Here is a 12,422-nt window from a genome sequence, read left to right on the forward strand (position 1 = left end):
TAACTAAGAATGTTGGGAACATTGAGCAATAGCACAAGAATTTCAATCGCTTGATACTTCAAGATGTTTCCCCCCTGCGTTCCTTTTAAACATGTTTAAAGGTGATCTTAAATGAAATTTGTTCCCTTTGTTTGAACGCGAACTTAAATACCAAGAGTCATTTTTTTTTCAAAGGAAATACTTGGGTCATACCTTTAGCTCTGTTTGGGTTATGGAAAAAAAGCCTTGTAAAGGATAATCAGATAGCAGTCAAAGGGATATGTATTTCGAAAAGCTTTGGTGAAATGCAAATTAAATTGTAAGAAATTTTAGGTACAACTTAGAACAATCATTATTCCTACTGCAATTATAAAATTATCTTGTAATGGAACTTGTAATGGCTGTACAATCTTTTGACAACTTCAGTTCTCAGTGTCTCTTTTCTTGATCTAAGAAAAAGTCAATTTCCATCTACATTACCTTCTAAAAAAAAGTTTCAAGAATATTTTTGAAGGAAAGGGGAAAGATTCTCAATGTAAATCTTATACATTTATTTTATTAAATAGAGAGAGAAAATGGTGTCCAGCTAATTCTTTCTTTTAAATCCTTCCCTTCCCTCCCCCCTCACGGAATATTTCACCTGAAAAATCTTCCTGTGGAAAATTCTGCCTGCGGCAAATTCCCCGGACAATTTCCCCATTCTCAGGAACAGTTCCCCTGGATAATTTTCCCCTTCCTCCAGAAATTTATCTTCCGGAAGCAATTAACCCCTTGAAAATTCTTCTCACATCTAAAACTGAGCAGCCAAAGGGAAAGAAAGACAAATAAAAAGAATGACGAAAAAAAGGGATGCTGGAGTATTCTGCGTATATTCCAAAGTAAGTAGAATAAGTAATTGCCCGTATGTCTCAATCCTAGCTTGTATCTCTGTGCACTTCCATCACAGAGAAATCCTTTTGTAGTTGCCACGAATTTCATGTTTCTAATCATTATCTTACCCTGCTATGATAACGCAACCTCAATCAAGTTCTTCTTTGCCAATCACAAGGTGGAGTTCCATCTGTACTGCCTTCTAAAGAAATGTAGAAAAAAAATTTTCAGATAGAAAAAATGAACTTAAACTTAGATCTTCAACATTTGTATTTAAAATTCCGAGACCCATTTAAATAGGACAAATAATGAGAAAAATAAGAGTCGAGTCAGCTGAAAATAATTCTTTGTTTAATTTATTTTTTCCAAATGAATAATATACTGTTTCTTTACCTTTCCCTTGGAGCCTATTCTTTATTCTCTTAAAATAAAGAAGCATTAACAAATGAACGGGTGCCTTAAGCCTTCCAAAAGCAAAATGCAAAAACAAAAACTTTAAACTCACGAAAGATTAAACAATGAAATGGTGCTATAATAAGAATAAAAATGGTTAAGAAATATTCACCATCTAGCTCTGAAAATTAATTTTCGTTTTGCAAGTTGGAAATTGAAAGTGAAAATGGAAATGAAAAATAAAGCTAGAAAGCAGGAATTAGGTGCACAGAAAGAAGAAGGGAGAAAATATTAGAGAATATAAGGGAAAGAAAGAGAAGAAGAAGAAAGAGAAATAAAAGAGAATAATCTAAAAATAAGCCAGAACTGGAAGCGATTTTAAAAGCATTACTGTTCTTCCTTGATTTTAACAGAAAGAAATCTCTTCTTCAAGAACTTCTCATTACATTTTGAGTCCCCAATATACACCAGTAAAAAAAAACTAAAGGTGGAATGTGGCATTGGACTTTACAGTCACTACCGGTGGTGCTGATCTCCGTTTCTTGACCCTTCAGGTCAGAGCCAGGTTATTTCCTGGCTCTTTTATCTTAAGATAAGTTTGTAGCGAAAAAAAAAATCAAGGTAGAATATATAAAAGAATACAAAAATATTTTGTCACTTTTCAATTAGTAACATGTGCTGAATTGATAAAGTATCCTTTTGATAAGTATCGATAAAGTATTGATAAAGTATTGATAAAGTATTGATAAGTATTATATAAAGTATTGATAAGTATTGATAAAGTATTGATAAGTATTGATAAGTATTGATGAAGTATTGATAAAGTATTGATAAAGTATTGATAAGTATTATATAAAGTATTGATAAGTATTGATAAGGTATTGATAAGTATTGATAAGTATTGATAAAGTATTGATAAAGTATTGATAAGTATTATATAAAGTATTGATAAGTATTGATAAAGTATTGATAAGTATTGATAAGTATTGATAAAATATTACTAAAACAAACAAACAATAGTAAATCTAGTTGATATTAAAAAAAAATCCATGACCAAATAAATTCCCTTCCTGATTTCTAGGTAACAAGGCTCATAAATATATCTATCTCTTTATGAAAAAAGGACCAAAATAAAAAATAAATCTGAATCCAAAACCATATATTTAACCTCATAGTTTCTTCTACTTAATTTAGAAACAAATCCCTTTTTTTTAATATTCACTTATTAATTTTGAGCCCTTAAAATCAAATTTAAACCAACCTAAGAGGTTAGGACTAAAGGTTTTTTGGGGGATTTCTAGGGGGTTTCTTGGTTCTTTCATGGGATGTGGCCAAAGTAGAATATTTACGAAGGGTGGAATTCATTTTTTTTTCACTGATCCATTTATCTCGGGCATCTTAATTTTCAGTGAGTTCATCTCGGAAGTGGTCAGACAGAATATGAAGCAAAGAGCAAGCTGAATCCAAAAAAAAATTTTTATTCTCCTTATTCTCATTTAACTGAAAATATTCGCTGCTTTGAAAATTCTCCAATAATTTCTCAAAAGTCCCTAAAATTATATCCATGACAAACCTAAGCAATAAGAAGAGTAATTTTAAAATAGCCAAACAAATAAAAATACAATGAGGCAAAAAAAAAGAATGAGGGAAGGTTCCGAAACCATTTTTCTAATTAACTTAATTAACTTTTCCTAACCTAACCTAACTTAATTAACTTTTCCTCTTCTTTTTGTCTTTTCATTTCAAAGCGCCAAGGATTTATCTCTTCATCTGTATCTTAAAAATAAATTTGGGACGGCAGGCTAGCTTTTAAGTGCAAAAAGTATTGAACTATTCAGTAAATAGGTTGAGAGACTGAGCATATTTATACTTTTTGAAGAAGGTTTTTCGTAGAAAAGACTTTTTTCATTGGGATATATTTTAACAGGCTCAGTGTTTAAGTGAACTAATTTGATAAGAAAGAGAATATCCCCCCCCCCCCAAGATAAACTCCCAAAGTGGCTATAGTTGAATTTATCAATCTAAAACAAATCCTTGTTTGTTTGCAAACTTGCAAACAAAGAAATACCAGTAATTTAAAAGGAACCCTAACGATTATACGCCGTAGGTAGGCTGTGGAAAGGATCGCAAATTCGATCTAAAGTCTGCTGAGAGTTTAAGTTCTAATAAATCTGTTAAATCACAATGATGTAAAAATACTGATACAAAAAATAGTAAGTTATAAAAACCACCCCGCCATAAAAAATATAAAGCTGTTCAGTCTCTACGAAAAACATGATATTTTATATGACAATATGATATTACCCCCAAATGTACTACTACCTTAGGGAGGGGGGTGCGCTCCCCGGGTGGATCCGCGACTACACTAATCGTTCTTAATTCCCATTGCACCCAATCCAATTCTACTGCACCATCTGCTTCCGTCCAATTTCTATTCCCATTGCCACATCTGAACTGAAAGTTGCTAGGTGGTTATTGTTTCCAAAGGGTGCTAGTGTGCTAGGTGGTGTTTTCCAGAGGGCACTTACTCAATCTCCTCGTCTGAAAAGTTGTTTCTAGTTTTTGTTGTACACCAGTTGTTGCTGTTGTTGTTTGTGGTTTGATGCGTTCGACCAATAGGTCACGTGCGTTCGTATGATTTGATTTCTCTGTGCCTTACATGATCACTAGCTTGCTTGGGTACCACTTCAGACAATATTCTTAAAACTTAAATATGTATCGCTTGTTTCTTGCTAATTGGTAAAGGTTATTCTCCTGTGGTAATTGCCTCCGTTATAAGATAAGAACCCAAATAATACATTTACACTTTGTCATTATAATGCAATTATAATGCATATATAACACATTTATAATCGGAAATGCATTTATACTTTATAACATGTCGTACAGAGCACAGATAAACTGATAAAAAATAAACAGAGGAAATACTAGTAAATAAAATAACTCTAAAATTAAATTATATAAGGGGTGAACGAAAAAAAAAAAAAACAACAACAAAATTTGTAAAGGTCGCGAACCAAACGAGTAGTCTAAACAAAAATTTTAATCTATCTAAAAGGCTTGTGCTTAGTTTTCTACCCCAAGGTGGGGAGGTAGGACGACCCAGGATAGCACGCATTGTGACTGCTTTAAACGACTTCTCACGGCAATTCCTTAATATTTCTTTGTCACATTTTCTGCAGCTAAAGACGAAGTTGTGTATGTCTTCATACACTCCACAAGCTTCGTAGTTGGGACGTTGTACACCTATCTGTTATCTAATTGTTATTGCTTAAAAGGTGAATTATCTCTAAGATGAATTATCTCTGTCTAATAGGTGCCATGCAACTGAACTTACCCTGCTAGATGGCATATGTGTTAAGTTTTTCTTCTGGTTCATTTAGTCCTTGCTGTCGATGTTTTGACAAATAAAACAAAGCTGTTCAACACACATACAGTCTTAACTGAAATGCAGATGACATTCAGATCGTTAGAAGGTTTTAAGAGGAAAAGATTATCTTTGAAAATCACCTAAGCCTGTGTTGTATGCTATCTAGCTTTCATCGCTCTGTGACATGAAAGCTCTTGCGTTTGTCAAGTGTCACTAGCTAACGTCTTAATTTCCAGGTTCTTCAAAATATGATTCATTGTGCTGACCTCAGTAATCCAACAAAGTCATTGGAATTGTACAAATCTTGGGTCAAACTTGTAATGGAGGAATTTTTCCAACAGGGTGACAAAGAAAGAATAGAAGGATATGAGATATCCCCTATGTGCGATAGGAATGATACAACAATAGAAAAATCTCAGGTATACTTTCTATTTTTTACCTCTTATTCAGCACTGCTGCGGTATTGCTTTGAAAGCGAGAATATGGAAAGTCGGAACATTGATCTTAACTTATGCTTATCCCGGGAATACATGTTGATAACCTCCGAGATTCCCCCGGCCAGCAGTCTAGCTAATTCATGAAAATGTGGGAAGGCAACTATTCTTTTTATCTTTATTTGAAACGCACACTTGGGTTTTTTCAAAATCTATGATGGGAGGGGGCTCTTTAATGAAAATGTAAAACAAAGTATTTATCAAAATATTGAGAGGGAGGGGGGGGCAATTGTTGTTCTGTCAGTTTTTTATCTACAATAGAAGCTCTCCAGCAACGAAAATTCAACAAGATTTCAGTTTTATTTCTTTCTAACCTACTTTGTACTTTTCCAGGTACTCTACATTTATTGTTTGAATATATATTCCGAATAATTGTAATGTATTATCTTATTATACTGATTTATTGTTAAATTAGTTTTTAAAAATATTAAAATATATGATTGTTTTTATAATTTTAATTATCTAAACTATTGAATAATTTGTTGGACGAATTTATTTGATTTTAGAAGTAATCTGGATAATGCACAGTAATAGTATAATAGGGATAGTTAACAATTTAAAAATGAAATAGTAAAATTGAAAAATTTAGTACACTCACTACAGCAGAAGTTTGTTATAAAATTGATATCAAGCATGATATAAGCTTGTTGTGAAGGAAGGAAAAATCCTAAATCTAGGGCATATCAGCTCTTAGGTTGAAAGTATAAGTGACCTTAATTTCGTAGATTGCAAACCCTGTGCAAATTTCCTCACCTTATGATGGCAGTCAATAGGGTCAACGTTCATCCCTTTTCCTACTTTCCTGCTCTGTTCCACATTCTGATAATTTTTTTGTGCTTCACACAGTTTTCCAGTTCTCTTGTTTTTCAAATTTTGTCCCCTCCCCTCCTCCCTGCTCCCAATATGGTTCTACGTATATTTTTGCCTCTCAAGGTCAGTTATGGTCATTTTTGTTTAATTTTATATTTTTCAGGTTGGTTTTATGGACTACATCGTTCATCCTCTGTGGGAAACATGGGCAGACCTTGTTCACCCGGATGCACAACACATACTCGACACTCTAGAGGAGAATCGTGAGTGGTATGCAAGTATGATTCCACCCAGTCCTCCTCAAGACTCAGAACCCTCTATTGTAACAGAACCACAAACCAATCCAAGTGACAAAATACAGTTTCAAATAACCTTAGAAGAAGGAGAAAGTGATGATGAGTTTTCTTAGCAATGGTAAATGATTTCATGTGATCGTAAAGCAATCAATGTGAAGGGCTACCAAGTTATAATCCCTTTTCGATGACGTTTAATACGTTAATAACGGTCAATACCTAGTTTCAAAAGAGAAGATATAAAATAAATCTGAGATGGAATCAATGTCAATGCGAAGCAACGAGTACAGTGTGGAACAGCTTGTGCTCGTACTACTTACAATTTTCAGACTGTTACAACCACATAGAAGTTTATCTTTTATTCCCAATATATGTATTTTTTATACATTCAGTGACTTGTATTTATAGTGATAGAGGATATTTAGTAACCTGAAATCAAGGCCGTATCCAGAGGGTTACCGGCTTTGAACTCCCCCCCCCCCTCTCGAAATTTTTGTCCGACTCATGAAAACGTAACTAAAACGCAAATAAAAACATTTATGACGCATTTTCAAAGTGTTTTTTGTGATCTTCCCCCTACCGAGAAAAATTACCGCCAAACAAAAATCCTGGATACGCCCTTGCCTGAAATCAATAAGATTTTGATGATATTCAGACCTTATGATATATATTTAAATGTGTTTACTCAGTAAATATTCCCCTACGTGTTCTTTATTTAGTATTTGTATGGGAAAGTAAGAATCTCTGTTCGAATAATGGTTGTTATATAGTTGTCATAAAGATGAATAAGGGACCTAAAAAGTCACTCTTTTCCTTTTTGTGATCCGATGACAGGCACCAGTCCGTCAAGACAGCACCAATTTAACATTAACCAACACCTACATTAATGTCTGTTTCACTCTTCATTGTTACCTGTTTTAGGTTTACCTGTCTTCAGTGTACAACATTTTTGTGCTTTTGAAATTTTTAGGGATACCCGAATAATTTATTTTATTTTAAGCGTCAAGAGGTTTGTAAGATTGTTGTGACTTCTGAGAAATCCTTAATTTTGTTCTGATTTCTTTTTTCAGAAATTCTAAACTATATTCCGAGAAATCCTGATGCTTATTTCAGGATCCAGTAATACATGCCAGTCCATATTTTTCTGTATGTGGATGGCATCAATTTAATATACAATTCAACACAATCATTTATGATCATTTTGTTCCTCGGTGTCAACTGTCTTGCCAAATTGTTGTGACTTTTGAGATATCCTAAACAATTTTGAAAAATCCTCAATTAGCTTATGGGAAATCTGGATAATTTGTTTTCTTTTAATTGTCAAGAGGTTTGTAAGATCGCTATGACTTCTGAGAAATCCTTAATTTTGTTTTGAAATTTCTTTCAAAAAATTCTAAACTATATTCCAAGAAATCCTGATGCTTATTTCAGGATCCAGCGATACATGCCAGTCCATATTTTTTTGTATATGGATGGCATCAATTTAATATACAATCCAACACATACATTTAAGATCCTTTTCTTCTTCAGTGTCAGCTGGTTTGCAAAATTGTTGTGACTTCTAAGATATCCTAGATATTTTTTGAAGAAGCCTTAATTATCCAAGAAATATGGATATTTATTTTCTTTTTAGGTGTCAAAGGATTTTTAAGATTGTTGTGACTTTTTAGAATTCCATAATTTTATTCTGAAGATTTTCTCTTTGATATTCTAAACTATATTCTAAGAAATCTTTTTTTTAAGGATCCAATAATATATGCCAGTCCGTAAAATTTTTTACCGGATGGCATCAACTTAATATACAAGCCAACACATATATTTATGATCATTCTTTTCTTCAGTGTCAACCGGTTCGCAAAATTGTTGTGCTTCTGAGAAACCGTGAATTATTTTTTTTTTAATATCCTTAATTATCTCTTAGGAAATCCTAAATTTCATTTTCTTATTGGTTGCTACTTAAGAGTTCGCATTCTTGATATTCTTATTTATAGCTACTTTTGTTTGTTTTTTTCTAACCTTACCTGATCTTATCACAACCCGGTTATTCCCTATAGCACCATGTGCAGCCTTGTGCCTCTTATTATGTCATTATACCGGTTATACCCGCTTATTATAACGGTTATACCGGTATAGCTGTTATACCTTATTGCACTGATTCTGTTCCCTATAGTATCATGCGCAGCCTTATGCCACTTATTCTGCTACGGTTGAATCGAACACTCCTCAATATCGGGTACGTAGATTTTTCAAAATCTATTTCCAAATCTGAGCAAAAGAGTCTTAGTATCTTCACTTGCGTTTTCAAATGAAACTGGGTAAGTAATGGCGAAAGGAGTAATCAAATAAGATGCCCTTTTATAGGGCGGTGTTGATCAAGCCCCTCTAAGGCTTGTATTAATCACCTATAAAATTGGATGGCACCTAGTAAAATGACGCCACCTGACACCATCGAAGAAATACTATGATTTTACATCCTAGGGAGCATTAGACCTAAAACGGAACAACCAGTATTAATGAAGACATTTTTCGTTTATTTTAAGTTTGTCTTTTATTTTTAATGGTTTAAATTTCAATACTGCTCCTGACTTGGCTTAAAAATTTATTTGTTAATATTTTTCAAGCTAAGCCATATGACACCCCGTCAAAGCAAGTTTTGTACGCTTAGTCCAAAATGTTTCCTTAGAGAGAAGGGGGGGGGTCAATTGGCTTAAATACTTTTCCCATATTTCCTTGAAAGACCCCCCATGGAATTTTTGAAAGCATGGTTTCTAAAAATAACTTTTCTGGGATTGAAACAGATTCATTGAAACAGAAAGAAACAAAGAATTAAATGAATTATGCTAGAGTGAAAAATAGAATATGTTGTACGAATAAGAATTAGAAAAAGGATGCAAAAATTAAAAAAAATTAATTTCCAGGCGACAACCTGGTAAAATTGAGATGTGTACTAACTTATATGTAGAAATCAAGGCCAAAGTTCAACCAGTTATATACTTTGTTAGTCTTCCAGTGTATAACTTGGCGGAAAGTAAACGAACAAAATAAATAGTGCTTTTTACTATAATTGTGTAGACTTTTAACTAATATTATACAGCATATATACCTCAGATTATTTGTTGGAATTTTAATCCGTAACAAAATACTATTCCCAGTGATTCAAAATATACATTTGTTGTTAAAGAGTTTCTGTGTGTATAAACCAAAGTTATGATCAGCCTAAATTTGATTCAGTTTTTAGTATGTTTAAATTAATAGGAAAATTCAACCCTAGAAGTTGCTTCGTTCCCTCCTTGCCCTCGTTTCTTCTTTTTCTCTCAATCTTCTTACATTTGAACGTAGAATGAACTGAATATTGAAAAATTAATGCTGAATAGGGAATTGAATTTTGAAAAATGACTGAAAGTCTTCTATAAAATTATTCACACACTTAGAATTTCATTTCACAATTATTTGTATGCATATGCAGGGTCGCCACTCCTAGTAATTTGTCACTATTTCTAGTGATTTTTTAAGCTTCCTAAACAAAAAATTCAGTAAATGAGCACATAAATCACCAGATTATTGAAGAAAATCAGTAAACCAAAAATCTACTACAATCTAGTGAATTTTTCACCGTGTGACAATCCTGTGCATAGGTGTAACAATCTAATATTATTTATATCGTGCCTGTTAATTGTGCGCCTGATTTTTTTGTAACAGGTGATAAAAATATTGTTTTTAATAAGGTTAGAAAAATAATTTTGTACTAAAATGCGTACAACAAATTTCCATCTCATGGCTTTCCCAACATCCCAATGATATTGTTTCCCATTATATGAACATTGTACGAAGCCGTTGCAATGTTTTGAGCCGTTGCAATGCGATACGCTAAACTACTCATTAGTGGGTTAATAAAATATGGTAATGCTCAGGGAAAAGTACACTCGTAAATTCTTATCATTTGTGTATAATATTGTGATAGTTTGATTATAGCATGAATTTAGGCTAAGATTGACTTTTATTGGATTAAGAAACGTTTCCTAATTTAGACCAAGTCCTAAGTAGACTAAGTAACCACTCTTGTTTCTAGAAGAGGTTGGGCACAATTTAAGAACTAAAATAGGGTTTAACTTCCTGTTTATGGTAAACTGGCCAAACGATATCAACCAAACCAAACATTCTAGCTTAGTATAAGGATATAATATCAGCTATTGTACGTGATATGAGGGTATAATTTTAACCGTTAATAGCCCCTTCAATGTGATTAAGAATCATCAGTGTTTGGGCTAGTTAAAATGTATCACAAATGAAGCGTTTTCTTTCAACGTTTATAAACGTTTTAATGCAAAAGATCAGCTTTTTCACAGAAAAGGCAGCATTTTTTGGTAAAAATCTTGGTAAAACGTGGACGCTCAAAAATGAAATTTTGCTGGGTAAATAAGCGTACTGAGTGAGAATTGAGTTTAGATTTTTAAAAAAGTGTTTCCATAAATGCAATATTATAAAAAACACTCAAGATCAGCATTAATCTAAGAAAAAATCGTTGATCGAAAACTGTTATAGAATACGCCTATTTTGAATAAATAAAGCTGGTTATACTCCGAAAAACGATATGTCTGTCTAGCTCTTAAGATTTTATAGTTTCAATATAATGTTTTTCATTAGGCGGAAGCCATAAAGCGCTTCATCAAGAGAAACTGATTGAGCTTACTGTTGATGATATAAACCTATGGCTTTGGTGCCTGGTCTTCAACGGTTCACTCTGGCAATCGCCTCTCTATACAAGTTTTTACGTTTGAAACTTTACTTCAAAAACGCACATTTGAACTTTCGGTTATTATGGGCTGCAGTTCGCTTTCTACGAGGCTTTGGATATTGCTGCAACCATGACTTATTACCGCGTTTCGGATGGCGAAGCTGCATGATTTTTATCGTGTTTATTGTCGATAGTTATTATCGACCTATTATCGCGCTTTGGCCGGTGAATTCCCATACACAGTGAAGAGCTGCGATTATGACTCGAGCGTTTTTGTACATATTTGCTGTAATTGAAATTGTCCATATATGTTAGAATTTTGCTTCAGCAATTTAAATACTCCATTAAATATTTTGGGAAATGTGAATTTGCAGTCTAGTCCATAAGCAAACTATATCGTTTATAATTTGTTCATTAATAAATTGTAATTATTTAATTATATAATTATAATTATAGTAACGGTTTACTATTTATTTATTCATTATCTATTCATTTCATTTTTCTGATTATTTCCGACGTTAGGTCCTTCAGATATTAAAAAGTTTCTTTATTTTTCTAAAATACGTTAACTCGTTTTTTTTTCACTTATATAAGTAGCTTGGAACTATGGCTTTGGCGTAAAACTTATTTGTGCTGTATCGCAAAACCTTAAAAAATCTACCCTGTACAAACAGGGTCTTTGTTAACAGTTAAAAACCGTAAGTACGCTACTCAGTATTATCCGCACATGTAAAATTTATATGGTGCCACTTAACGCCTTTTGAGTTATTACAGCCTATTTGGAAAGTTAATCTAGTGACATTCACACGGTTCTACGTGATATTTTTGTCGATATTGAACTCCTCCATGTTCTTTACGGTGATTGTCGTAACATTTTACGTAACATTCCCGTCTAAAATGCTACGTTCATCTTGGGTGGATTTTTTTTTTGGATATTTGCGTTTTCTTCAATACAATCACGATTCGAGTGCAACATTTATCCTGTAAAGCAATATATCGTTTGAATCATTCGTTGTGTGACTCTTCTGCCTTTGAAGAATTAGCGGGAATAAATATATCTGCTATTATAAAGGAAGCGTGGTCGGTTCATTATGTTTTCTGGAATATGTCTAAATGACTCAGATTTAAAATCTCTGCCGGTTTTCGACTTAGAAATACTTTAGCACGCCTACTTTTCAGCTATTAAACTGGTAATAGGAAAAATGGTGCTGAGGAGGCTATCAGAGGGTCGCAGCCCCAATTAAGAGAATTCACGGCTAATCATCACTTAGTCTAAAAGTGGTCTAAATGACCCGGACTGATAATTGTTGCGTGATGGAACGAATTGTAATACCCCTGCCTTTCAGCTAAAACGTTGGAAGAGGGGGGGTTGGGGAGGGTTTTTGGATAAACCACACCCCTTCCTTATGAGCAGTAATGGTTACTCATCACTTAGTCTAGAAGAGGTTTAGATGATTGTCTTCTAGTGGTTTAAAATA

The 12,422-nt window shown here is 33.2% G+C and overlaps 1 protein-coding gene across 12 annotated transcripts in view; it reads left to right on the forward strand.

Moving 5' to 3' along the window:
- Positions 1-11,399, forward strand: part of LOC136034471 (3',5'-cyclic-AMP phosphodiesterase-like) — a 387,364-nt gene extending 375,965 nt beyond the window's left edge. For all 12 annotated transcript variants that reach the window (XM_065715671.1, XM_065715672.1, XM_065715670.1 and 9 more), the window contains 2 exons: positions 4,849-5,031; positions 6,080-11,399. In XM_065715671.1, the coding sequence (XP_065571743.1) occupies positions 4,849-5,031; positions 6,080-6,325 (429 nt within the window). In that variant the 3' untranslated portion in view covers positions 6,326-11,399. The remainder of the gene's footprint in view (positions 1-4,848; positions 5,032-6,079) is intronic.
- Positions 11,400-12,422: the final 1,023 nt, after the last annotated feature.

This window comes from Artemia franciscana, chromosome 13, assembly GCF_032884065.1.
Source record: "Artemia franciscana chromosome 13, ASM3288406v1, whole genome shotgun sequence".
Classification (NCBI taxonomy): Eukaryota; Metazoa; Arthropoda; class Branchiopoda; order Anostraca; family Artemiidae; genus Artemia; species Artemia franciscana.